Consider the following 24,997-nt stretch of genomic DNA (forward strand, 5'->3'; position numbering starts at 1 on the left):
CTCCTAAGTTTCTGAAATGTTTTATTACACTCTGAACTTTTGAGCTGCCGTTTGCTTATGATCAAATTGGCATTACACTAGCATCCCATGTAGCAATCCCTGAGAGTCTTTTTCTAAGGAGCTGATAACCAGCTTTCTCCTGTGCACAGAATGGGAGGGATTCCATAAGCCAAGAGACGTGTCAGTAATATTTCAGGGTTCCCAGGACAGTAGGCTAGAGTCTCACATGTGGAAGTCGTGGTGGCCAGGTTATTCTTGGCTTCCCTGAGTGGAGGTTGGAAGGAATGCTGTGGTTTGAACCCAGGAGACGCGAGGATATGCTTTACTCACTGTGGCTTTTGAAGGGGCTTCATGACGTACACTGGGGGCAGGCAGTTGAGCTCCATGGTTGAGCCCTTCGTAAGATTGCATGCAACACTAATGTGCCTGGAGTTATTTACACCCAGCGCACATGCTGTGACATACAAGTGGAGGTCAAAGGACAACTCTGTGGAGAGTGCCCTCTCCTTTCACTTTTATGCGGGTTCCAGGAGTCAAACTCAGCTTGCCAGGTCTGCATGCACCCCTAGCCATCTGAACCCAGTGAGCCATGTCAGGTCTTGCCAACCCTGACCTTGTTTTTTGCGTTTGTTTCATTGTCTTACCAGTTGCCGGCTGTGTTTCAAGCCAAATCCTGTGCATCTTCAAATCTTTTCCTTTTTCTTTTTTCATTGTGGCCTGCGATGACTCAGATGCTGATAATACGCAGCAGTTGTGAGCTTGCATCACGGCCATGAAGCTCTCTAGGTGTCAGAGCTGTGTGGCTAGGGTGCTGTCAGGGGCGGGGGTGGGGGGGGAAAGGTGGCTGCAGACACTGTGTCTTTACTTACAGTGGGATGGAAAAGGGTAGGAGAAAAAAAAATCTCATTTGACTAGGAAATAGACATCCCTATCTCCAGGCCTAAAAGTGTTGGTTTTTTGTAGAGTTTGCAGAGGCCAGAAGTAATGCTGTCTGCGTCAGCACATCTGAGGAGTACATTGTCCAATTCTAAATGAAAGTCATGTGTGCTGTGGTTGCCGTGACTCACGCACTAAACTGGAAATGAGATGCTAACACGTTCCATGCCCTCTTCCACAGGCCTCTAATCCCCAGATTGTGGCACGCTTTAATAAATAATGCTCTCCGGGTCACGTGTCGGCCTTCTCCCTCTTCCATAGCTTCTTAACCTTTTTAGACTTAGTGACTTCTTTGAGAACATGACCAAATATAGATTCCTCCCTACCTCGGAGGCATAGGCATATACGTACATTGAATTTTGGTGGACAGATTCAAGTCTCCTGTTTCATAGTGTTCTTGTCAAGCTCCTCTACTCTGAAGACTTTTATTACAACCCATTTGCTGGTAACTGTAAGGCTGCGGGCTTTTTCTGAGTGGGCCTTGCTGAGGTGAAAGTTCTTTGTTCCTCCCTGCTACTTGGGTGCGCCAAGGAACCTCAGATTCCGAGTACAGGCTGACACTCACTGCCCAGACTGTTGCTTGCCAGACAGAGGCTGACTGGAATTGTTCCCCGACTGGAAGAAATCTAGACCAGGTAACAGGAATGTGGCTGTGACGGCCTATGTGTGCAGTCTGCAAGCCAGAGAGCACACAGGTCAGGCCCAATGCTGTTTAAAGGCCTCGTTGCTAAACTGGAAGAGTTGGGGTCATGGGTGTACCTCAGTGGTAGAGTACTCTGCTAAAACATGTGAAGCCCTGGATCTAATCCCTTGTACTTCTAAAAATACAGTAAAATTGACCAGAGAACTGGAAAGAAGTTCCAAGCCTGGTGTAGGAGGCAGAGCATAAAGGCCATCACGAGCCACACTGATGTACCACGGAGTTCCAGGCCAGCCTGAACTACAAAGTAAGGTCCCACGTGTACTCAAGAAAAGGTACATGTGGGGCTCGAGAGATGGCTCGCTCCGTGGTTAAGAGCACTTGCTGCTATTGTGCCAGCACCCAGACCTCCCTGGGCACCAGGCACACGCGGTGCACATACATACATGCAGGTAAAACATCCATCCACATAAAAAATGTCAAAAAGAAAAGCTCTGTAACAGTAATAATTGAAGAGGTCTTGAGTCTGAGAGGGGATGGCGAAAGCCGTGGAAGGAGTTGAAGTGGGGGAGGAGGGGTAGACATGATATAAATGCAGTACTCATGTATGAAATTCTCGAAGCAAAAATAAATGGTTCGTAAACAAGAAAGAAAAGAGGGCCGAGGGGGAAAGCAGTTCCCAATATGAATGGTGCTGCCCATGGGATCCTCAGTAGACCCTACTGAGAAAAGAAGTCCTCAGTGGGAAACCAGGGGTCAGGGTGCGGGGGGCGGGGGGGGCAGGGAAGAAGACAGGCGGGAACTTGCAGTAAGTGAGGGAAGTTGAGTCTGTACCATGCACGAAGAAGCTGCATCCAGGGCCAGGGCTCCGTTGGTAAGAGCACCTGCTGCAGGAGCCTGACAGCCTGAGTTCTAGCCATGAGACCTCAGTGGATGGAGAACACCGAACCACTGAAAGCTGTTCTCTGACCTCTGTATGACACCATGGCATGCCTGCACACATACATATGCACACACATTAACACACACTCACTTTAATATATTAGAAAAGAAAGAAAGGAAGACAGGAAGGAAGGGAAGAAAGACAAAAAGAAACTGCTCTCATTGAAAGCAGTACTTGCTAGAGCCTAGAAGGTACTCAACAAGCATGTTCAGGTGTCTGTACTCAGCCAAAGCTGCTTCTGCTTGTGTCTGTCGCTGTGCTTAGTGTTCTTGTTTGTCTCACTCTTCATCCTAAGTCACCTAGCATTGCAAATCCCACAGGAAAACTCTTGAGTAGAGGGCTGGAGAGATGGTGTCTCAGTTAGGGTTTTCCTGCTGTGAACAGACACCATGACCAAGGCAACTCTTATAAGGACAACATTTAATTGGGGCTGGCTTACAGGTTCAGAGGTTCAGTCCATTATCATCAAGGCAGGAGCATGGCAGCATCCAGGCAGGCATGGTGCAGGAGGAGCTGAGAGTTCTACATCTTCATCTGAAGGCCACTAGGAGAAGACTGGCTTCCAGGCAGCTAGGACGAGGGTCTTAAAGCCCACACCCACAGTGACACACCTACTCCCAACACCTTCCGATAGTGCTACCCCCATGCCAAGCATATACAGACCATCACAGATGGCTTTGTAACTGGTTCGAGTGCTTGCTTTTGCAGAGGGCCTGCAAGTCACATCTACCTCCAACTGCAACTCTAACTCTAGGAGAGCTGATACCCTCTTTGGCCTCTGCAGGCACCTGAAACCATTTCATACACACACACACACACACACACACATACACACACACACACACACACACACACACACACACACACGCACACACACAAAGTTAAAATACATCTTAAAAGAATATTCTTCAGTAGGTCTATTCTTGGTATGGGATATAGTCTAGGTTTCTTAGAACAGCATTTGCTTTTTTAAGTATTTGGGGATTTTGTTTTCTTTGGATCCTGGTTTTTGATGTGATTGTTCTGTGGTTGGAGAACACACACAGACTATGGCTTCAATTCTTTAAATATGTTTGAAATTGCTTCGTGGCCAGCATGTGGCCTTGTGTTCATATGGAAATCTGTTGTGCAGTTGTGATGTTCTATAACTGTTACCATATTGTTCAGTCTGATAATTCTTAGTTGATTTATAAACTCGGAGAAGAGTGCTGTGGCAGCCAGCGGCCTCTCCTTTCGATGTCAGGCCTGCTTCATGCATTTTGAGCATGCGTTAATGAGAGGATAAACAGTCTGCAGCTGAAGAAGTCACTCTTACTATGAGGAGCACCAGCACTGCCATCCTTTCCTAGAGGTTGGCCTTGGCTGATGAGCAGAGCGCATTCGAGGTTTGTTTACCTCATCCTGTAATCTTTAATCTGTCTGTGTATCTACAGTGATGAAGTGATGTGTTGTAGCTCCCGGCGGTTGACGCTCCCTTCACTTTAGATGAGCTCCCTTCACTTTAGATGAGATGTTTGGTTCCTTACACTCGTTGTAGCCACTCATCCGCTCGGGCTGGAGTCTGCCATCAAATGCTTAGTCCTTAATTTTGAACCGTCTGTCTTTGTTCCTTTGTTTTCCTGGCTTCTTTTGGATTAATCTAGTATTATTATTTTTTAGTCTTTTATCCAGTGTGGCAATTCCCTCCTCATGTTAGCTATGCTTTGTGTTTGTCTATTATGGTTGCTCCAGAACAAGGGCTGCACATTTTTTCCTGTAAACAGACAGCTATTAAATATTTTATGCATTGTAGGCCACTTGGGTACTGTTTTTCTTGATACAGATTTCTTTTCAGCATCTTTTCTTTTCAGCCAGATGCCTGCCTCGTTAGGGTTTGCTGGCTACTAATTCTCTTAGCAAGCTAAAATGTCTCTCTTTGAAAACTTTTTAATTGCATTTATTTCCTTTGTATTGGGAGAGATGATTAAGTACCACCATGCCTGGCTCCATGTATGTGTGTCTGTGTATGTGTTGGGAGGGTGGGGTGGGGGTGAGGAGGTGGGGGTGTGGGCCAGAGAGTAACTCCAGATGTCTTCCTCACATTAGTTAGTCTTCGAGGCAAGGTCTCTAGTGAACCCAGATCTCACAGATAAGACTTAGCAGGCCTGCTCTGGGGAGTCCCTCCTTTTCAGCATCCAGTCCCTGGGAGTGCAGGGAGTCAGCGCCCCCACCCAGCATTGCTGTGGAGCTTCATGCTTGCCTGGCAGTGCCTCACCTAAGCCACCTCCTCGCCCCGCTCTGGCTCTTCATTCGTTTTAAACTAAATGAACTTACTCTTTAGTGCACTGACCCTTTGTTCTCATGACTCTAATTTGCCACCCAGTGACATTTTCATTTCAAACAATGCATTTTCCGGTTCTTGGATGTTCATTTCTCTTCTGGAACTTTCCACCTCTTCATATGTTCTTCTTTCTGTGTTCTTCAGTATGTCAGTGACACTGGCCAAAAACATCTCTGCTCTGTTGCCTAAAGGGTTTGTCTTCCGCGTTTGTCTGTTTAAGTGAAGCCTGGGGTGTTGACCTCCCTCAGTGCTAATTTGAAGTGGATTTACAGTTTATTATGAGAAGAATTTGGCATTGATCTGAGATTAACACAGGTTTAGAAATAAAGATGCTTAGGGGAAGATGGGTATAGGACACACTCGTGGGTTTCTTGGGAGATACATGCCTTGGTGTCTTTTTGTTGCTATGTATATAATTTTGGAAGGTTCTGACTGTGTCTCTTCAAAGGAGTGCTAAGGGATTCAGATGAGATGCCAGGGTGTTTCCTGATGTGTATTGCATAGGATTACAGCTGAGAAGGAAATAAAATCCCAGATTGGAGAAATGAGATAGTTTTACAATAAATTAAACAGAAATGAGATAGTTTTACAATAAATTAAACAGTCTTGTTTGGGAGATTCTGAGACGGTTTCATCGGGGAGAGAGGAGTAAAGCTGTCCTCAGGGTCATGTTTGCTCAGGAGTTACACATGGATCATGGCTGTGACAGACATTCTTATTTGAAATATCTCTATAAAAGGCCTCCTGTCTCCATGACAGCAACCTTCACAGCAGATGTTGTCCATTGTTTTGGATTTTTTTTTTTTTTTTTTTTTTTAAGAATTATTTATTTTATATATATGAGCACACTGTCTCTGTCTTCAGACACATCAGAAGAGGGTATTAGATCTCATTACAGATGGTTGTGAGCCATCATGTGGTTGCTGGGAATTGAACTCCAGACCTCTGGAAGAGCAGTCAGTGCTCTTAACCGCTGAACCATCTCTCCAGCCCCTGGTTTTGTTTTTTTGAGACAGGGTTTCCATGTATTGACCTGGCTGTCCTGGAACTCTCTCTGTAGATCAGGCTGTCTGCCTCTGCCTCCCAAGTGCAGGGACTAAAGGCCTGGGCCATGTGTTTTGGAATTTTTGATTCTCAGCTTGTGAGAGGCTTCAGCCAGACTTGTGAGTGAGGATTGTTTTCCTTCCCGTGTCTGCTGAAGTTTCTGTCTTTCTGTCCCATACAGTACTTCAGAGATAGCCTCACTTTCACTGTTTTCACTGTTGACCCTTTAGAATTATGGATTATATTTATTTGCATATCCTTGTGTCTCAGATGTTCATTGCTATGCTGGGCTTTTTGTATGAAGGCAGAGCTACAGGACTGGAGCGGTGACTTGGTTCCTGAAGACCAGGTTCCGTGGCATGAGCCAGTAACCCCAGTGCTACCCAGTTGGAGAATGGAGGGTTCCTGGCCAGCTAGTTGCAGAATTGGTAAGCAACAAGTTCAGTGAGATTGTCTCAAAATGTGGAGGAAAACACTAGACATTGTCTGCTGGCCTCTGCATGCATATACACATGAACACACGCGTGTAAACATTTATATAAACACACACACACTAGAATAGGAAGTGAAATAAACACATTTTTCCCTCCTTCATTTAGCTGGAATGGTCGCTCATTCAGGTCTTAGAGTAAGCTTCTCTACGGTTGAACACCAGCTTTTAATTTTGGTTTTCCTCTTGGAGTTAAGTGAATTAAGGGAGATACTGACCTTCAGCCTAATTTCCACGTCCCCACACCACATGTGCTATCTAGATAAAGGACTGATTTCCTTGGTTTGTATTAGTAACGCCTCTGGGAGTTAGCTGGACTGAAGTTTGAATTCATGTCTGACCTCTGGGAAGTCAGCTGCCTGCTGCAGCTCTGCCCCCAGCCCTGCTCTGGTCATCCTCCCTCTGCACAGTGCACACGTGTGTGTGCCTGCACATGCGCGCGCGCACACACACACACACACACACACACACACACACACACACACACACGGAGGTCCAGCTGCCCACCAAGAGATGTTTGTACTCTTAGTGACCGTCCACATTCTTTTTGTTATTGTTGTTGGGACAGTCTCACTGTGTAGCACTGGCTGGCTTTGAACTTGTTACATTGATAAGGCTGACCTAACTCACAGATATCCTCCTTCCTCATCCTTGTGAATGTTGACGTAGATGAGAAAAATGGGTTTGGGGTAAGGTGCTGGACATGTAGACTTAGCACCCTTCTGCTCTGGAACTCCCAGGTTTACTTAATTCTCTCCCTGCTCAGCACGGGGACCACCCCAGTGCACATACTGCTGCCTGCTTCCACTTGGGGCGGGGGCGTTGTTTGGAATTGTTTTGTTTTTGTTTGTTTTTGAAACCAGGGTCTCATGAAGCCCGGGCTACCTGGAACTCACTGTTAGTTAGGATGGCATTGAACTTCTGATCCTCCTACCTCTGCTTCCCAAGTACTGGAGTTACAGGCATGCTCCCGGACACCCATCAGCTCTGCTGTGGCTTTATATTTGTTTGTTTTTGGATTTGTTTATTTAACTCTATGTGTATGAGTGTTTTGCCTGCCTGCATGTATATATGTATATATCCCACATGTGTGCCTGGTATCTGCATAAGTCAGAAGAAGGTGGATCCCCTGGAACTGCAGTGGTGGGTGGTTGCTGAGAACCAAACCCAGATCCTCTGCAAGAGCCAAGATGCTCTTAACCACGGAGCCATCTCTTCAGCCCCTGCACTGTGTTTTAAGGGGATTAAAGATGTTAGAAACCCCATTTGTTCACAGGGTTAGCATGAAAATCCCAAGACTGAGAGGTAGGAGGATTGCCTTGAGTCCAAAGACAGCCTAAACTACATAGTGAGTGTCAGGGCACTCAGAGTTGGTAGTTGTTTTCCTTTGTTTTGTTTTAATCTCTAATCTTTTTTTTTTTTTTTTTTTTTTTTTTACAAAGCAGTATAAAATAAAGATATAAAAAATGAGAAATGTTTCCACTAAGCTTATGACCAAGCCATATGTAGCTCCTTGAATGAGGAGCCAGAACAAGACTAACTTCTCTTTACTGCTTCTCTTATCCAAATCAAAGGGGCTACCCGGCCTAAAAAGTCAGGCAACTCCAGGGACAAGCCAGCCTTTGAAACCCCTAACCTTGACTTGTGGTGAGGACAGACCAGAAACCGTAGACATGTTCAAGTGAGGGACACAGGCACATTGGAGATGCTCTTCCAGGATGCAGAGTTAAAGGCTAGAAATGAGGGGACTGGAGAGACAGCTCAGAAGTTAAGATCACTGGCTGCTCTTTCAAAGGACCTGGGTTCAATTCCTCACACCCACATGGTGGCTCACAACTACCTGTAACCCCACATCTGCAGGATCTGAAACCCTCTTCTTGCCTTGGCAGGTACCACATACACATCTGGTATACAGCTTACACACAAACAAAGCACCCATACCTGCAAAAAAATAGTAAAATAATAATTTTTTTAAAGATCAGAGGTGAAGGTGATAATTACAGAAGATTCACACAAGTGAAACAAAATAGAGGATTGTCCAGTGAATAGTAGATGCCTCCAAAGGAGAGAACGGGGTAATGGGAGGCTTTGTGGGCGGGCTGGGACCTGACAAGGACGCGCTCTCATTGATTGTAAGGAACACTGGGAGAAGACAGCAGGACCTAGAAAGAGTCTGGTGGGGCTTTTACATTTCAAGGATCTTGGTATCAAGGTAAAAAAGAAAAAGAGGAGGGAGGACCAAGGGGGAGGAGAAGAGAAGACCAGAGAGGAGGAGGGAGGACCAGGGAGGAGCTGTCAGGGAGCCGGAATAGTTCTGGCTGCAGCACGCTCACTTACAGTGGTAAATGTTAGAAACGACACACGTGGCAGTGGTTTGTAACTGTACAGTTAATGTTGTTACTAGCTTTTGGGGATAGCATGTGTGTGTCATGTCCCTTGGCCTCTGGTTTTGAGAATAGGGTGTGTGTATCATGTCCCTTGGCCTCTGGTTTTGAGAATAGCATGTGTGTGTATCATGTCCCTTGGCCTCTGGTTTTGAGAATAGAGAGTGTGTGTGTGTGTGTGTCATGTCCCTTGGCTCTGGTTTTGAGAATAGAGTGTGTGTGTCATGTCCCTTGGCCTCTGGTTTTGAGAATAGCATGTGTGTGTCATGTCCCTTGGCCTCTGGTTCCTTTACATTTATTTATTTTCAGTTTTTTGAGACAGGGTTGGCTGTGCAGCCTGAATTGTGCAGGAACTCACTATATAGCCCAGGTTAGCTTATGGAGTCTATAAGAAAGTGTCAGATCCTCCCTGGAACTGGAGTTACAGGAGGCTCAAACTTACAATCCTACTGTCTCAACCCTTTGAGGGCTGGAATCGCTAATGAGTGACACCATGCCCAACCCACTGCCTCTTACAATTTTTATTGTTAGATTTTTAAAAAAAATTATGTATATGAATGTTTTGCCTGCATGTATGTCTGTGTACCACCTGTGTGCAGAGTTCAGGACTCGAAACCATTAGGATTGGAATTTTCTCCAGGGTCAGGGCCCTGGTTATGTTATCCAGTCCCAAGGTCAGCCTTAAACACATGTACATGCAAGCAACACCAAATGAACTTAAGCTTTTATGTGTACATATATGTATACATATGTGTCCCCAGCCTCTTCACAGAGTAATGGGGAGCTGGGCCAGGATACCAGTCTCTGTATGGCAGTGTCTGGTTCTTTGGAGCACTGGACACTTACAGCATGACTGACATCCTTGACAAGCGTGGTCCTGTACACTGATCCTGAGCTGTAGTCTTCGGGACCTTAGCCTGGGGCCTGGAGAGATGGTTTCACAGCTTAGAGTACTAGCTACTCTTCCAGAGGACCCAGGTTCAATCCTGAGCAACCACATGGTGACTTACAACCTCCTGTAACTCCAGTTCCAGGGAGGATCTGACACTGTCTCCCAGACTCCATGGGTACTACATGAATGTCCTCCAGAGACATACCTGCAGCACCACACAGATAGAGTGGAAACAAGCAGCAAACTGTGCAGAGCAAGTTTGCATGGAACTCACAGATTCTCCTTTCTCTGCCTCCTAAGTTCTGGGATTGAAAGCATGTCCCACCATCCTGGGCCTGAATTCAATGCGTTACTGCTAAATTTTGTATATTGCTACTACATATTGTGATAGGGAAAATTTTCTATTTAATACAGCTTATAGTTCCAATTTTAGCACATTTTAACTCATCTTCATCCAGCAGTTACGGCACTGAAACTTTCTGATTTGTATTGAAGACATTTTTTTGAGTGGATTTTTGTATTTCTGTGCTGATTAACTCATTTGTCTTCATAATATAGGAAGCATTATCATTTTCCTCATTGTTTCCAGACAGGACAAGACTGTTGAACTTTCTAAGAACCCAATCTGATGCTCACACTGCCAGAAACTTTAAAGTCAGATGAGAACATGTAAACATGCATGCTACCAGCTGTTAGCATTTCTGTTTTGGAGATAATGAGTCTCCTCTGGGTCACACAAGCCCAGAGGGACCGGGAATGTAAACTTCAAAGCTGGCTTCCTTCCTGGACTGTCATTCCTGGCTGGAATTGTGTTTTCTCTGCATGGGAAAATACCAAGTTACAGTTCTTCAAGAGAAGCGGTACTAAAAACAATGATGAGCGGCAGGCAGAGCTGCTGGGGTGAGATCTGAAGGGACTGAAGGGAAAACGAAGCCAGTCTGCACAGAAGTTCCTATAAGTGGGAGGGAAAAGCAGGAACTGTAGTGGGTGTAGACAAAGGAGGGTGAGGAATAAATGCTATTCTAATCTACAGCAGAATTTCAGTTTATGGCCGTGGATGTGAAGAGACTGTGAGACCAATCTTGGGCCTTTGCGTTTAAAAAGCTGGACCTGGGCTGTAGCAAGTGGTGTGTGTAGCACCTGCCTGAATACGCCATACCCCGGGTTCCAGCCAAAGTGCTGCAGAAATAAGTATAAAGGCAAACACAGTATGTGTACATTGAAAAAAAAACTGAACAGAAGTAGCATTTTAGTCTGAAGTAGCTAGTATAGTACCACGTACATAATCTGGGCATCAGCATTTATTGACTTATTGTTGGATGTTGCATAAAGCTTTCTCATTGTAAGGTTTTTGTTTTTTATTTTTATCTATTTTTTAGGTTAAGGAGGTTGGAGGTCATTACTTACAGGCAGATCTGTTCTTGTGAATCAGCTGTTACCAGAGCATGTTTCATTTGAATGGCAGAGCTGGGCACTGGGACAGAGACACCTCTCTCTCTCTCTCTCTCTCTCTCTCTCTCTCTCTCTCTCTCTCTCTCTCTCTGTCTGCCTGCCTGCCTGCCTGCCTGGAGGAGGAGGTACCGGGGCACACACTCTTGTTTTAAGTTACTGTTTTATTTTCCTCCTTAGAAGATTTTACATGTGTTTGTGGGTGGGGGCTGGGGTGCCCACAGTGGCTAGAAGAGGGTGTGGATCCTCTGGAGCCTGAGCTGCCCAGCGTCAGTGCCAGAGGCTGAACTGAAAAGAACAGCACGAGCTCTTAACTGCTGAGCCATGTCTCCAGCCTCTGGATGGCTGGGACTCTTTTTTTTTTTTTAACGTGTGGATGTTTCGCTCACATTTACATCTGCTCACTACATGTGTGCCTGGTGTCTAAAGGGGTCAGGAGATGAGGTCAGCTTCCCTGGAACTGGAGTTATGGGTGGGTTCTGAGCTACAAAAACCTGATCCTCTGCAGTGACAAATGCTCTTAACCGCTGAGCCAGCTCTCCAGCCTGCTTTGGGTCTTACGGTCTAGCCCAGTGAGCTTCTTAAGGTTAATGGATTTGTCGTTTAGAAGTTTTTATCTTCCCGACTTGATTCAGGGAAGACTTGAAGGAACAGTGGGACTATTATCTGTATCCACCTCACACAGACTGTGGTTCTTACAGTCTGCCCTGACTGCATCCTCTCTCCTATGTGTATAGGACACAAGGCTTTGGCTTCAGATGTTTTCTTATGTGGAAGTTGTGAGCACTCTGCTTCCTGATACACACATCTGGAAGAAAGCTCTCCCATATAACCAACTGAGTTAAGAGTCAGAGACACATGTGAGAGCTTTGTTTGTTTTTTGTTTTTATTTTTATTTTTTTGTTTGTTTTTCAAGACAGTGTTTCTCTGTGTAGCCCTGGCTGTCCTGGAACTCACTCTGTAGACCAGGCTGGCCTCGAACTCAGAAATCCACCTGCCTTTGCCTCCCGAGTGCTGAGATTAAAGGCGTGTGCCACCACTGCCTGGCTTGTTTGTTGTTTTTAAAGATTTACTTAATCTAATGGTGTGTGTATGTAGATGTCACACATCTGAGTACAGGTGCCTGCAGGGTCTGGAAGAGGGTACCAGATCCTCAGAGCTCCAGCTACAGATGGTTGTGAACCATCTGATGTGGGTACTGGAAACATCACAGGGTCCTCTGGTGGAACAGCACATGCTTTTAAGCTCGGAGCCATCTCTCCCATGTGAGAGGTCTGTTTTGTTTTGTTTGTTTAATTTTGGTCTGTGCAGGCTACACGACTGCTATTTTCCACAGCACTGTATATAACCCTGGGTGTATAACATTCTAGGGGTAACATCCTAGGCATATATTGTTTGCATGTGATAGGCTGCGTGATGCCCAGTGAAGACATCTGATTCCCATTGCTCTGATGTGAGTGCATCTCTTTACCTAGCAAAAGGGGGTTACAGGTATGATTCAGGTCCTTATGAGGGGCGGGCAATAGAAGATGCTGCGGAGACGAGAGCAGAGTCTGTAGAGGGAGTATGACTTTGCTGCTCTGCCGCAGTGAAGATGGAGGCCTGGGTGTTTTTTAAACCATCACACCTTGACTCCTTTTCTTAAAAACAACAAAAAGTGAGAGTTCTTAGGAAGAAACCAAGTGGAACCTTTACCACTTGGCTTGAAATCTCCTTGCCTGTACCTTTCGGTCCATTAGGCCATTTCTGCCTTCTGCATGTCCAGGCTGCTAGACTTGGAGCTACTGCTTACCAAACTGTCCCTGCCTCTGTGTTATCCCTCCCATCTTTTAACATGCTCACAGGCAGGCTCTTCAAAGCCCACAGTCTACCAGCTCAGGTTTTAGATGTTTAGACTTCTGTGACAGCTGCTCTCCTTAGAGTCCTGTCTCTCCTTGCCTTTCCATTCTGATGCTGTCAATAGTGTAGGCATGTGTTACAACAGAATAGTTTCATCCGGGGTTGCTTATCTGCTGAACCAGAACCCATTACCCTCAGGTATATTAGCAGCTTAAAACAACAAACATACACAATCTTAGCATCCAGGGATGGGGGACCCAGGTGCATCTTGAAAGGTCTCAGATGTGGGTTCAAGAGGGAAACTTACTGTTGGGAGATAAGGAGTTGATTAGAATAGTTACCAGTGCCAAAGACAGACAGACAGACAGACAGACAGACAGACAGACAGACAGACAGCAACGTGGTTGAGACTTTGGGGAGAGTCCAACCCCCACCCCCACCCCCAGCATTAGGGACAGAGAGCATGGCAGGGTATCTGGAGATAAGAATCGGGCCCAAGTGGCGGAAGTTGGATTTCTTAGAGCTCTCTGAGGATGGGCCTAGTTCACAGCACAAGCTGTAGCCAGGCTCTCCAGTTCCTAAGAAGCAGGCAGAGAAGGGAGCAGGATGTGTGGCCACAAGTAGCTCCTTGTATGTAACTGACTTCATCAGAAACCCTGAAGTGTGATAGCTAGAGGTTCACAGTGCCTCAGCAGGTGCCAAGCACACTGGGTCAGCATCTGTGAAGGGAAGGCTGCTGCAGCAATTGTCACCTAAACTGCAATCAGATCGTAGTACATTCTTTTTAAACCATGTTTAAAGAGTTAATACTCTTTTTTTGTGTGTATGAGTACTTTGACTGCATGTATGTGTATGTACAACATGTGTGCAGTGCCTCTGTGGTCAGAAGAGGGCGTTGGGTCCTGAACTGGAGTTAAGTTGTCAGCTTGTGTGTTGGTGGTAGGAATTGAACAGCTAATGCTTTTAACCACCGAGCCCCTCTGATAGACTGTTTTTTGTTTGTTTTTTGAGATAGGGTTTCTCTGTGTAGCCCTGGCTGTCCTGGAACTCAGTGTGTAGACCAGGCTGGCCTCCAGCTCACAGAGTTCCTCCTGCTTCAGCCTGCCAAGTGCTGGTATTAAAGGTGTCATGCCTGGTCGTTTCTTTCTGTTCTTAACCTCCCACACCAGGCAGCTCACAACTGCCTATAACTCCAGCTCCAGGATACTCAGTAACCTTTTTGGCTTCTGTGAGCACATTTACTCATATGGCATGTTCAGACACAAACACAGATAGACAGATGGACATGAACACGGCAAACACACAGAAACACGAATAAATAAAAATCTTTTAAAGAGTATAGTCTAGAACTCTCTTTTGTTTTTTTTTTTAATCATCATTTAGAACATTTTTTTGTTTGCATGGAAGCTATCTGGTGACTCTAGCAATACCCTTGGGCTCTTGTCACAGTAATTCTGAACCCAGCAGCTTTCAAACTTTTTTCTAATAGTCTGCTTTTCCATTCTTTATCACATTAATAATTTTCTTTAGAAAAAGGAACTGTTGCAAACTGTGTTGAAACAAACATTTGTATGCTTAAACAGTAGGTGTGTGTATGTGTGTGTATGTGTGTGTGTTTGTTTGGAGAGAGAAATAAGGTCTCACTGTAGCTGGCCTCAAACTCAAAATTCTTCTGTTCCTGCTTCTACCTTCTAAGGCTGGATACCAGATACTGTACCATGATGAGCAGCAGTCAATAACTTTTAAACATTAAACCAATGAATTAAATTGGTTATTGAATTTTTTATTGAAGTTTATATAGAGAAGTATGCTCAGCATTTCAATAAAAGATCACAAAATTAACACACCTCATAATGACTACAGTATCAAGATAGTATATTTTGAGGGTGTTTCCCCCCCCCATGCACACTATCATGATGATTTTGTATTGAGATCTGTCTGTATCATTAGTAGTATAGCAATTCATATTTTTTCACTGTAGAGTATAACCTATATGCATTGACTGTGCTCGGCAATTTTTTGTTGTTGTTGTTATTTGGTGTCCTAGGGATTGAAGCTAGGCAAGTGCTCTACCAGTGATCCACACCCCCTTTTTAGACAGGGTCTCACTGTGATTCCTTTGCCAGCCTGTAACTCACTATGTAGACCAAGCTGAGCTCAAACTCAGAGAGCTTCTGCTTCCCGGGTGCTGAGATTAAAAGCGTATACCACCACACCCTGGCCATTTGGAGGTTTATTTGTTTGTTTGATGAAGCAGGGTGTCAAGTAGCCTAGACTGGCCTTGAACTTACTATGCAGCTCAGAAATGACCTTAAATTTGAGATTCCTGCCTCTACCTCCCACTGCTTGGGTTATAGATGTGCACCCCTGTGCCTGATCATGTTGTTCTACAGGACTGATATATCCGGAAGTGATGGTTTGTTACATCGTATGGCCTTATGTCCAACTATATTGGCCTAATTATGTAGCTGCTTAAGTAGCCTAGCAGGAATGCACATCTGCCTGTCTGTGTCTCTCTGTATCTGTGTATGTGCACACACACACTGCGTTAACTACTTTTCAGTTGCTGTAGCACCTTGACTAAGACAGGGTATAAAAGACAGCAGTTCATTGGGCTTAAGGTTTCAGAGGGTTAGAGTCCATCATGAAGGAACAGCATGGCAGCAGGCATGTTGGCACTGGAGCAGCAGAAGAGTGCTCACTCCCTTATCCACAAACAGAAAGCAGAGAGAGAGAGAGAGAGAGAGAGAGAGAGAGAGAGAGAGAGAGAGAGAGAGATATTGAGAGAGAACGAGAACACTGGAATGGTGTGTGTTTGCTGGAAACCTCAAAGTCTTCCCTGTAATACACCTCCTCCAACAAGGCCACACCCCCAGTCCTTCCCAAACAGTTCTACTAACTGTATTCCAACACATGAGCCTCTGGAGGCCGTTCTTGTCTAAAGCACCACACACAGTGTAGAATACAGTGTGTTGAGATCTGGTAGCATAAGCACTTCCACTTCGCTTTTCCTTTCATGATTTCTTTGACTCTTTGCCCTATGCATCTCTCTCTCTCTCTCTCTCTCTCTCTCTCTCTCTCTCTCTCTCTCTCTGTGTGTGTGTGTGTGTGTGTGTATGGGTGCATGTGTGTGTGCATGTACAGGTGTTGTTCCTCAGGTGTCGGTTTTGACTTTTAAAACAGGGTCCCTGACTGGGAACGGGAGCTCACTGATTAGGCTGAGCTGCCAGCCTGTGGGTCTCAGGGTACTGCTGCCTCTGTCTCCCTAGCCCCGGGATTACAGATGTGCTCCACTACACCAGCCTTTTCTGTAGGTTCTGGAGATGGAACCCAGAGCCTCCTGCTTCATAGAAAACAACCAAGTGAGCTCTCCAGACCTTGCCTTATGCATTCCTATATCATTTTTACAGTAGACTTTTTGCTGTTCTTCTCCAAAACAAGATGCTAGGAATTTAATTGGGACTAATTTAAGGAGCCATCGCTACTGTATTGATTCTCCCCGACACTTCTATTATATTTATTGTTAGATATTCAGTAGGGTTTTAAAAGCTAAAATAGTGTAGTTTAAAAAAATGGGGCTGGATAGTTGGCTCAGTGGTTAAGAGCTCTTGTTGTTGTTGCAAAGGACCCAGGTTCAACTCCAAGCACCCATATGAAGGCTCACCACCTCCTCGGTACCAGGCATGAATGTGGTGTTCAGACACACATACAGGCAAACACTCACATATAAAATAGTAAAAATAAATCTAAAGAAATTTTGCAGAGATTGGTGGTTCACACTTTTAATCCCAGGGAGGCGGGGGGTAAGCAGATGTGTGAATTCAAAGGCAGCCTGGTCTACAGAGTCCAGAAGAAACAGGGTTACACAGAGAAACCATATCTTGAAAAAAAACCAAGCAAACAAACAAACAAACAAACACCCCTAGAAAATACAATAAAAATCATCTCCTAGTTACTATGTGAACTAGAAACAGCTTGTGTAATATCGAAAGTATGTTTTTTATTATAAAAATTTATGAGCTTGGGCCGGGATATAGCTGAGTTAGTAGAGTGCTTACCCAGCATGCCAGAAGTTCTGGATTTGATTCCCAGGTCTGTGTAAACTGAGCATAGTGATGGGTGCCTGTAATCCCAGCACCAGGACAGTGGAGGCAGGAGGATTACAAATTCAAGGTGATTGTTGGCTAACTAGTGCATTTAAGGCCAGTCTGGGATGACCCTGTCTCAAACAAACGATCTGTGAGCTTTAAGTAGATGTTACTTTACGGGTCATCTAATACATCTTAAATCGACTTGGGTAAATTGAGGATTGTAACTGGCGAATTGATGGGCAGCCAGGAGAAGCTTGCTCCTAGCCAAAGTGAATCCCAAGGGAGCTGACCTAGGGCTTGCTGTCTCCCAGTCAGTAGGAATAGCATTGACATTTTAATTTGGATTCCCTCCCCAGGCAGACCCACCCTTTCTTAGCCAACCAGCTCAGGAGCACTGAGCCATTGCTGCAGGGGGATCAGAGAGAGTGGGGGTCTCCCTAAGGTCTGCTTCTCTTGCTGCCCCTGAATTGACTTGTTCCCCACTACCCAAGAGTGACGCAGCTCAGAGGCTGCAGGGGTCACGTGTGCATCAGGGTGCACCTGTTTCCTTAAACTCACCCTGCTCTGTTCTTTCCAGGTCTATAAAGGAGAATTTCAGCTACCTGACTTTCTGAAAGAAAAACCCCAGGTACTGTACTTCCTCTCTGTCCTCCTCTTGTTATGTAAGAGCTAACTCTTCCAGCCAGTAAGCTTTTGAAGAGACGAGATTTAAGTGAACACGAGAAAAATCCAGCTGTGGTGGCTTTTATAATGTCAGCCGTCAGCTGAGATGAGAGGATCACAAGTCTAGGGCTAGCCCAGGCTACACAGAGGTCCAGCTCTCAGTGTACAGACAAAGATGGGAAATAGGAAAAGATAATGACATGTGCCCTGGTAGCAGACTCTTGTAATCTGAGAGTCCAGGGTCTTCCAAAGCTAGGGAAGTGCTTTGATAACAGATAATACACAACCACAAGTATTCCACATATAACTAAGGAGATGCCTGGAGAGTGGCCAGCCTCTTGAGCATCTACTTTGCATTGAGAATATGCAGCCACCACTGGTATGTGTACTGTATTCCCATCTGTGGTGCATTAACTGTTCTCACATGGCTGTCAGCAGCTGGTGAGTGTTCAAAGCTTGTAGTCCTCATGCTTTAGAAATAACTTAAAGCACTGGATGTGGTGACTCACACCTTTAATCCCAGCACTTTGGAGGTAGAGGCAGGTAAATCTCTGTGAGTTTGAGGCCAGCCTGGTCTACAGAGTACATTCTAGGAGAGCCAGGCCTACAGAGTAGGACCCTGTCTGAAAACCAAAAGCAGAAACCAATCTACAATTACAGCTGTGATATTCCGGTTCATTTGCATTCCATTCTTGTGTCCTGAGTTGGAGAAGAACAGAGAATGTTATAGCAGATGTGCCTAAAGTGGCCCAGAGTGTCCTGTGACCACCTGTCACCACCTGTCACCTGTGAACAGCTGGGAGGAGTGGACAGTCCCTGCTGTGTGTACAGCCTTGCTGTCCAGCATCGGCTGGGTGCTACTATCCGTTTTGAGCTTAGTTTCTCACAGCATTTCAGTTAGGATCGCTGGGGAGACACTCTCTTAAGTGTTTGTGTGAGCTGTGTCTCCTGCAGCAAGCCTGGAGGAAACAAGCAGGCTGTCCTCCAGAGCTCAGTGACGATGTCTCCCACCAGACATGAAGGCTCTGCCCTACCTGAGCACTCTCGGTTACCAGCCAGCCCTCCATACTGACTGCTGACACTGGAGAGCTTTAAAGTGCTTTCAAGGCATATTCTTAGCAGTCTATTTTTAACACTCTCCCATTCTCTTCATGGATTCAGCAGTTCTTTGCCAAGGATCTGTTTCAAGTGAGAAATTAGGATACGTCCTCAGGAGTTGGAGGAAAAGGAAGGGCCTTTTCAAGGATCTAGATCCACCTCAGAACTCTGACTCTTGCATAAAGGGGAGTGTAGGTCAGGCCCAAAGTGCACATGCCTGCCATCCCAGAGCCCGGGCTGGGTTTCCAAATGGACTGTTCCTCACAGCTGTGGAACTTGGAGCCAGAAAGCATTGCAAGAGGCAGGAGAAACTTACAGAAACCGAGAAAGGTGGTTTGAGAGCGGAACTGAAGGTCCCTGCACTTCGGCACACACCCATCTCCAGACAGAAGGAGGTGGGCAGGCGTGAGCAAGGACATCCAGAAGAGTGTCCCGTGTCCTCCTGAGGAAAAGGTGTCGTCAGCTATGTATTTAAAGAATGATAAATTACACTCTTGAGTTAAGGATATTTCCTTATCACAACATTTCATAGCTGGGCAGAGAGGCACATGCCTAGTTTCCCAGCACTGGGGAGACAGAAGCAAGAAGATACTAAGTTTAAGGGCAGCCTGTGCTCCAGAGCCAGACCCTTTCTTAAACAAATAAACAAACAGCCCTCCCCCCAAACAAAACAAAAACAAAAAAATGAATAAACAATGCTAGACTTGGTGAGATGGCTTAGTGGGTAAAGCATTGTTACTACACCTGACAAGCTAAGTTTGATTCCTGGAACCCACATAAAGGTGGAAGGAATGAAGTGTCCTGAAGGTGCCCTCTGACTTACAGACACGTGCTGTGTACACACATTCCCCACAGAGCATTCACACCAGCACCCATCCACACAGAAATAAATAAGTAAACAAGTAATTCGTGAAAAAATAAATGCCACAGTTGGTCGTGATGATATAGCCTTGAAAACCCCAGCACTTGGGAGGCAGAAGCAGCTGGATATCTATGAGTTCAAGGCCAGCTTGGCCTACATCGTGAATTCCAATCCAGCCATATATAGTGAGACCGTGTCTCAAAATAATAGAAATAAACTTTAAATTATTATTTTTATCTTAAGTGTATGTATGTTTTGCCTGCATGTATGTCTGTGGACCATATGTGTGCCCAAGGAGGCCAGAAGAGTGTGTCAGATCCCCTGGAACTAGAGTTAAGCGGTTATGGGCCACCGTGTGGGCCTGTGAGTCAAACCTGAGTTCTCTGGAAGAACAACAAATGCTTGTAACCACCGAGACTTTTCTCCAGCCCAATAATAAAATGTGTTTTTATTTTTGTTTTTTTTCAGACAAGGTCTTTCTATTCTGTAGCTCTGGCTATCCTGAAACTCACTATGAAGATCAACCTGTCCTGGAATTCACAATGTACACCAGGCTGGCCTCAAACTTACAGAGATACAGCTGCTTTTGCCTCCCAAGTGCTGGGACTAATGGCATGCACCACTACACCCAGCTCTAAAGAGAAAATCTTTTTTTTTTCCCTTTGAGCGAAGCAAAACAAAGGAAACAATACACACGATCTAGGACAGTGAGCTTACAAAATGATGCAGCATACTTAGGATGCGGAGTAACCGGGAAGTTCAGCTCAGAGAATCTGACAAAGGATGCAGACCGTGAGGGAACACTAAGCTCTTTACTTCGCTTGCTGCTTCTAATGTCACAGGAGAAACTGGACAGGAATGATCGCCCTTGAGCAAACACAGACAGAAATCCCGCTGGCTCCTTCTTCCCCAGGTTCAGGAGACCTTGAGCTCTTCCCGAGTTTCGCTGAGGGGGGTGGCTTCTGAAAGGAGGGGGCTCTCTAGGTAGGCGGTTCCTGCACAGGGCTTTCCTGTGACCTGGCTGACTTTGAAGATGATCTCAGCTGGTCGTGGGACGGGCAAAGCTCTGAGGAGCACGATGTCCCCGGCGCTGCACTGCTGGAGGGCATCGTGAGCAAAGTAGGTTTTCTGCTTATTAAGGTACTTCAGTAAGTAGGGATCCAACACAAGTCTGGTCGCTCTTACTTTAGCAGTTTTTACCATTCCCGTACCAGTCACCTTCCCCACAACCCATTTGGTGTGGACGGATGAACGGATTATTGACATTATGTGTCTGTGAGCACCTCCAGAGTCGAGCACTGGGACCAAGGCCAGAGGAGCATGGGCCCAGAGATAAGATCGTTAAGAACTATAAATAACAAAGAAATGGTAAAAATAAGCCTTCAATAGGACGATTTTTTTAAATACAACACAAATTGGTTGACTATAGAGAAGTCTTACATGTAAATAAGATCTTACAGCGCCTTGATAAGCATTCAGATAACTGCTGACTGTATTTAATCTCCCCTACAAGCACATTGGGAAATGAAAGATTATGGCTGAGGGGCTACGTAGACGGCTTAGTGATTAAGATTACTGCTGTTGCCAGGCGGTGGTGGCGCACGCCTTTAATCCCAGCACTTGAGAGACAGAGGCAGGTGGATTTCTGAGTTTGAGGCCAGCCTGGTCTACAGAGTGAGTTCCAGGACAGCCAGGGCTACACAGAGAAACCCTGTCTCGAAAAACAAACAAACAAACAAAAAAAAGATTACTGCTGTCTTGCTAGGACCTTAGTTCCATTCAGGTGACCTCCAACTGGCTGTAACTTCAGCTCCAGGGGATCTGACACTCACTTCTGGGCTCTTGGGTCATCAGACTCACATGTATCATGTATATACTCTTAGACAGACAGATTAAAAAACAGAAATAAAATCTTGAAGATGCATGTTGTAGCACGCACCGGCTGCTCTTCCAGAGGAACCATGCTCAATGCCCAGCCCCCACATGGTGGTTCTTAACTACCTGTAACTCTAGTTCTAGGATGTCTGATGCCCTCATGTGCTTTCTTCAGATACCAGGCACACACATAGTGTGTAGGTGTACAAGCAGGCAGAATACCCATATGTGTTAAATAAAGAAATAAAAATTTAAAAGAAAGATTATGGTTTAAGTAAGAAATGGATCCAAGTGGGGGTACATGCTTGTAGTCTTAGTACTTGTGAACTGGAAGCAGGATCAAGGCCCAGGTCACTTCAGCTGCACAGAGTGTCCAAGGCCCTCTGGGGTTACATGAGACCCTGTCACGGCAAGAAAAAGGAAATAGAAGCCTGCTAGGCACGGCAGGACATGCTTGTAATCCCAGAAGCAGGAGGCAGAGGCAGGAGGACCACTGAAGGCCACCCCTTTCCACATAGTAGAGTTCAAGGTCAGTCAGAACTAAGGAAGAGGTAGGTACACAGGCTGGGTCTGGGAGGGCCCCAGGGCCAGCTCTGTAGAATCAGAGCCACCTTCTTCTCCTTGTTCATGGACACAATAACCAAAAGTTCCCTGAACTTTAGCCCCCAGCATTGAATTGAGGCTAGGCTGGCTCAGATTTTCAAACATCCAGCCACAGTGTTGATCTTTCTGGTGATGAGCCCCCTCTGAGATCTCATGTCCTAACAGACTCAGATGTATCCCTGGGGCTCATGAGGAACAAAGGCATCCCTGTTAGTCAGGAGATGCCAAGGAATTAGACTCTCCCTGGAATGTGGGAAAGACCAGTCTAGGTTTTTTTTATTTCTTTTCTCTTTCTTCCGAACAGTTACAGGCTGAGTTTATCTGAAAGTCTGGGTGGATCCTCTTACAAGTGTGGGGTCCCTTGGAGATGCACCATGATCATGAATAAATTTTAACAAGAGGCTTTTTATTTAGTTACTGGTCCCCTAAGAGCACTCTCAAAATGCAGCCCCTAGCCGTGTCTGCCCAGGGCTTATAAAGGCAAACCCCACAAGACTGCATGTATACTGCCTACGTGTAGACAAGGTCTTGTTTCATCATACATGTCTTGCTTGTCTTAAGCATCTCTTTGAAGTTTGATTACAAATGCAGAAATAGTAGTTAGTCATCAGGAGGTGATGGTACATGCCTTTAATCCCAGCACTTGGGAGGCAGAGGCAGGCAGATCTCTGTGAGTTCGAGGACAGCCTGGTCTAGGTCTACAGAGTTCTAGGACAGCCAGGACTACAGAGAGAAACCGTGTCTCAAAAAAACAAACAGACAAACAAATTAACAGTTAAGTTTTATGACCCACTATCTTGCTGGAACAGCAGATATTATAAGATCAATTTTAAGAATAGGCTTCAATGTCTGGGAAAAAGGAAGCAGGCTGCTAGAGTACAGGAAGCTGGCTGCTAAAGTACAGGAAGCAGGCTGTTAGAATACAGGAAGCTGGCTGTTAGAGTACAGGAAGCTGGCTGCTAGAGTACAGGAAGCTGGCTGTTAGAGTACAGGAAGCTGGCTGCTAGAGTACAGGAAGCTGGCTGCTAGAATACAGGAAGCTGGCTGCTACAGTACAGTAAGCTGGCTGCTACAGTACAGGAAGCTGGCTGCTAGAATACAGGAAGCTGGCTGCTAGAGTACAGGAAGCTGGCTGTTAAGAGTACAGGAAGCTGGCTGCTAGAGTACAGCCTGTGCAAGCTAGAGGATTTTTTTTTTTGGGGGGGGGTCTCACAATCACAGTAAATTTGAACCCTAAATGTAATGTTAACCCTTACAACCCTTTGAGCCATACCTGATGTGTTGGTCTGAGCAACTCCAAGGATTTTAACTTATATCTTGGTTCCTTCAACAGACGGAGCAAGTGGAGTAGCAGAGCCTGTAACTTCCCACAAATGAGGTGAGGCCTGGTGGGGGCTGCTGGGTGGAACTTTCCACATGGCCTATCGAGACAGCCGTGTGTCCAGATGGAGGGTACACCTCTGGCCTCAGGCAGCCTGGGCTGGCATTGGCTCTGCCACTTCCTGGCACCAAGCAGCTTAATTCTGTGTCTGTTTCCCTGTCCGTAATAGGATGAGTATGCTAAGCAGAGGTCCATGGTAAGATCTGACTAACATGGTTTCTGCGGTGAGTCTGGCACAGAGAAAGTGTGGTGATGGCATCTGCAGTGGGGCTGTAACATTATGGAGCGTTAGGTAGAGAGCCCAAGAGGCTGCGGAGCCCAGCCACCTGTGCTGTCAGGAAGAGATCCCAGAGAGCCCATTTGTCGAGGTCATATCACATGACAAGCAGTCAGTATGTCACTTTGGACACTGGACATTGGTGGTGGCACCACTAGAAAGGGACTGTGGCCAGGGTTCTCCTGTTCTCTTGCTTTGTATCTTGAACTTACTTGTAGGTACTGGAAATATCACAGAGGCTTCTGCTCATGGTTGTCTGTCCTCATGCCCCTGGGCTGCAGGAGCCCAGTCACCCCCTCGTACAAACAGGGACTGAAGCGGGAGGTAGGGGAGAGGCAGCCCTCATCCCTGCCTGTAACCACACGCTGTGTGTTTTCCTAGGGACAACTGCTGCCTTGTCTACAGTAGGGAAATCTCAGAAGCTGCTGTCTGCTGCGAGAAGGGGTGTCTGTGCCCATCGCTCCTGTTCACCTGCCAGCCTCCTGTCCCTGGGGAGACGTCACACACCCCGGCCTCCCCAAGTGATGGCTCTTGAGCCCAGTAACATGCATGGCCCTCAAGATGAGGAGCCCAGCAGGGACACAGTTCTGTCACAGCTCCTCTTGTTCTTGTCTTTCCTTCCCAGATTCCAGTCTTTAATTTCAAGGAAAGGAGGGTTAGAAGATGGCGTTCTGTTAACAAAATCGGGCAGTCTCATTCCGAATGGTTTTCTGTACACGTTCCGATGTTTGTAGAACACTCGTGCCTGTTTAAATGTATTGATGTGGATAATAGTAAATACCTTAATTATTTAAATAATTCATTGTATTGTTTCAGAGATGTTTGGAAATTACTGTATACATTTACAACCTAATGACTTTTGTATTTTATTTTTCAAAATAAAAGCTTAAATGTGAAGCATTCGATGGTTCTGTTTACAGTGTGTCATTCAGAGGCACAAGCCTCAGATGGTGCTACACTCGCTCCTGTGGGCTCTCTCTCTGCACCATGCCATCTCTTCCCCTCCCCTGTTACCTCCCTTAGTCTCTCCTTCCCTTTCTCCCATCTGTGTGTGTGTGAGTGTGCACACATGTGCGGGCGTGTTCGTGTGCGTGTTCATGTGTGGCCAGAGGTTGACGTTAAGTGTCTTCTGTCACCCTGTACCATACTTTTTGAGACAAGGTCTCTCAGTGAACCTGAAACTTGTGTTTTGGGCTGCTAGACTGGCTGG

The 24,997-nt window shown here is 45.8% G+C and overlaps 1 protein-coding gene and 1 pseudogene across 2 annotated transcripts in view; one reads left to right on the forward strand and one right to left on the reverse strand.

Annotated features, from left to right (window-relative positions):
- The window catches only part of Tpst1 (tyrosylprotein sulfotransferase 1), a 62,359-nt gene extending 37,670 nt beyond the window's left edge, over window positions 1–24,689 (forward strand). Inside the window, exons 4-6 of one of the 2 annotated variants that reach the window (XM_076923040.1) lie at window positions 17,606–17,656; window positions 23,463–23,507; window positions 24,169–24,689. In XM_076923040.1, the coding sequence (XP_076779155.1) occupies window positions 17,606–17,656; window positions 23,463–23,480 (69 nt within the window). In that variant the 3' untranslated portion in view covers window positions 23,481–23,507; window positions 24,169–24,689. The remainder of the gene's footprint in view (window positions 1–17,605; window positions 17,657–23,462; window positions 23,508–24,168) is intronic. The other variant, XM_076923041.1, reaches the window with a different exon arrangement.
- On the reverse strand, window positions 20,528–20,917 carry LOC143437851 (small ribosomal subunit protein uS17m pseudogene; annotated as a pseudogene).
- Window positions 24,690–24,997: the final 308 nt, after the last annotated feature.

Source organism: Arvicanthis niloticus, chromosome 24, assembly GCF_011762505.2.
Source record: "Arvicanthis niloticus isolate mArvNil1 chromosome 24, mArvNil1.pat.X, whole genome shotgun sequence".
NCBI lineage: Eukaryota > Metazoa > Chordata > Mammalia > Rodentia > Muridae > Arvicanthis > Arvicanthis niloticus.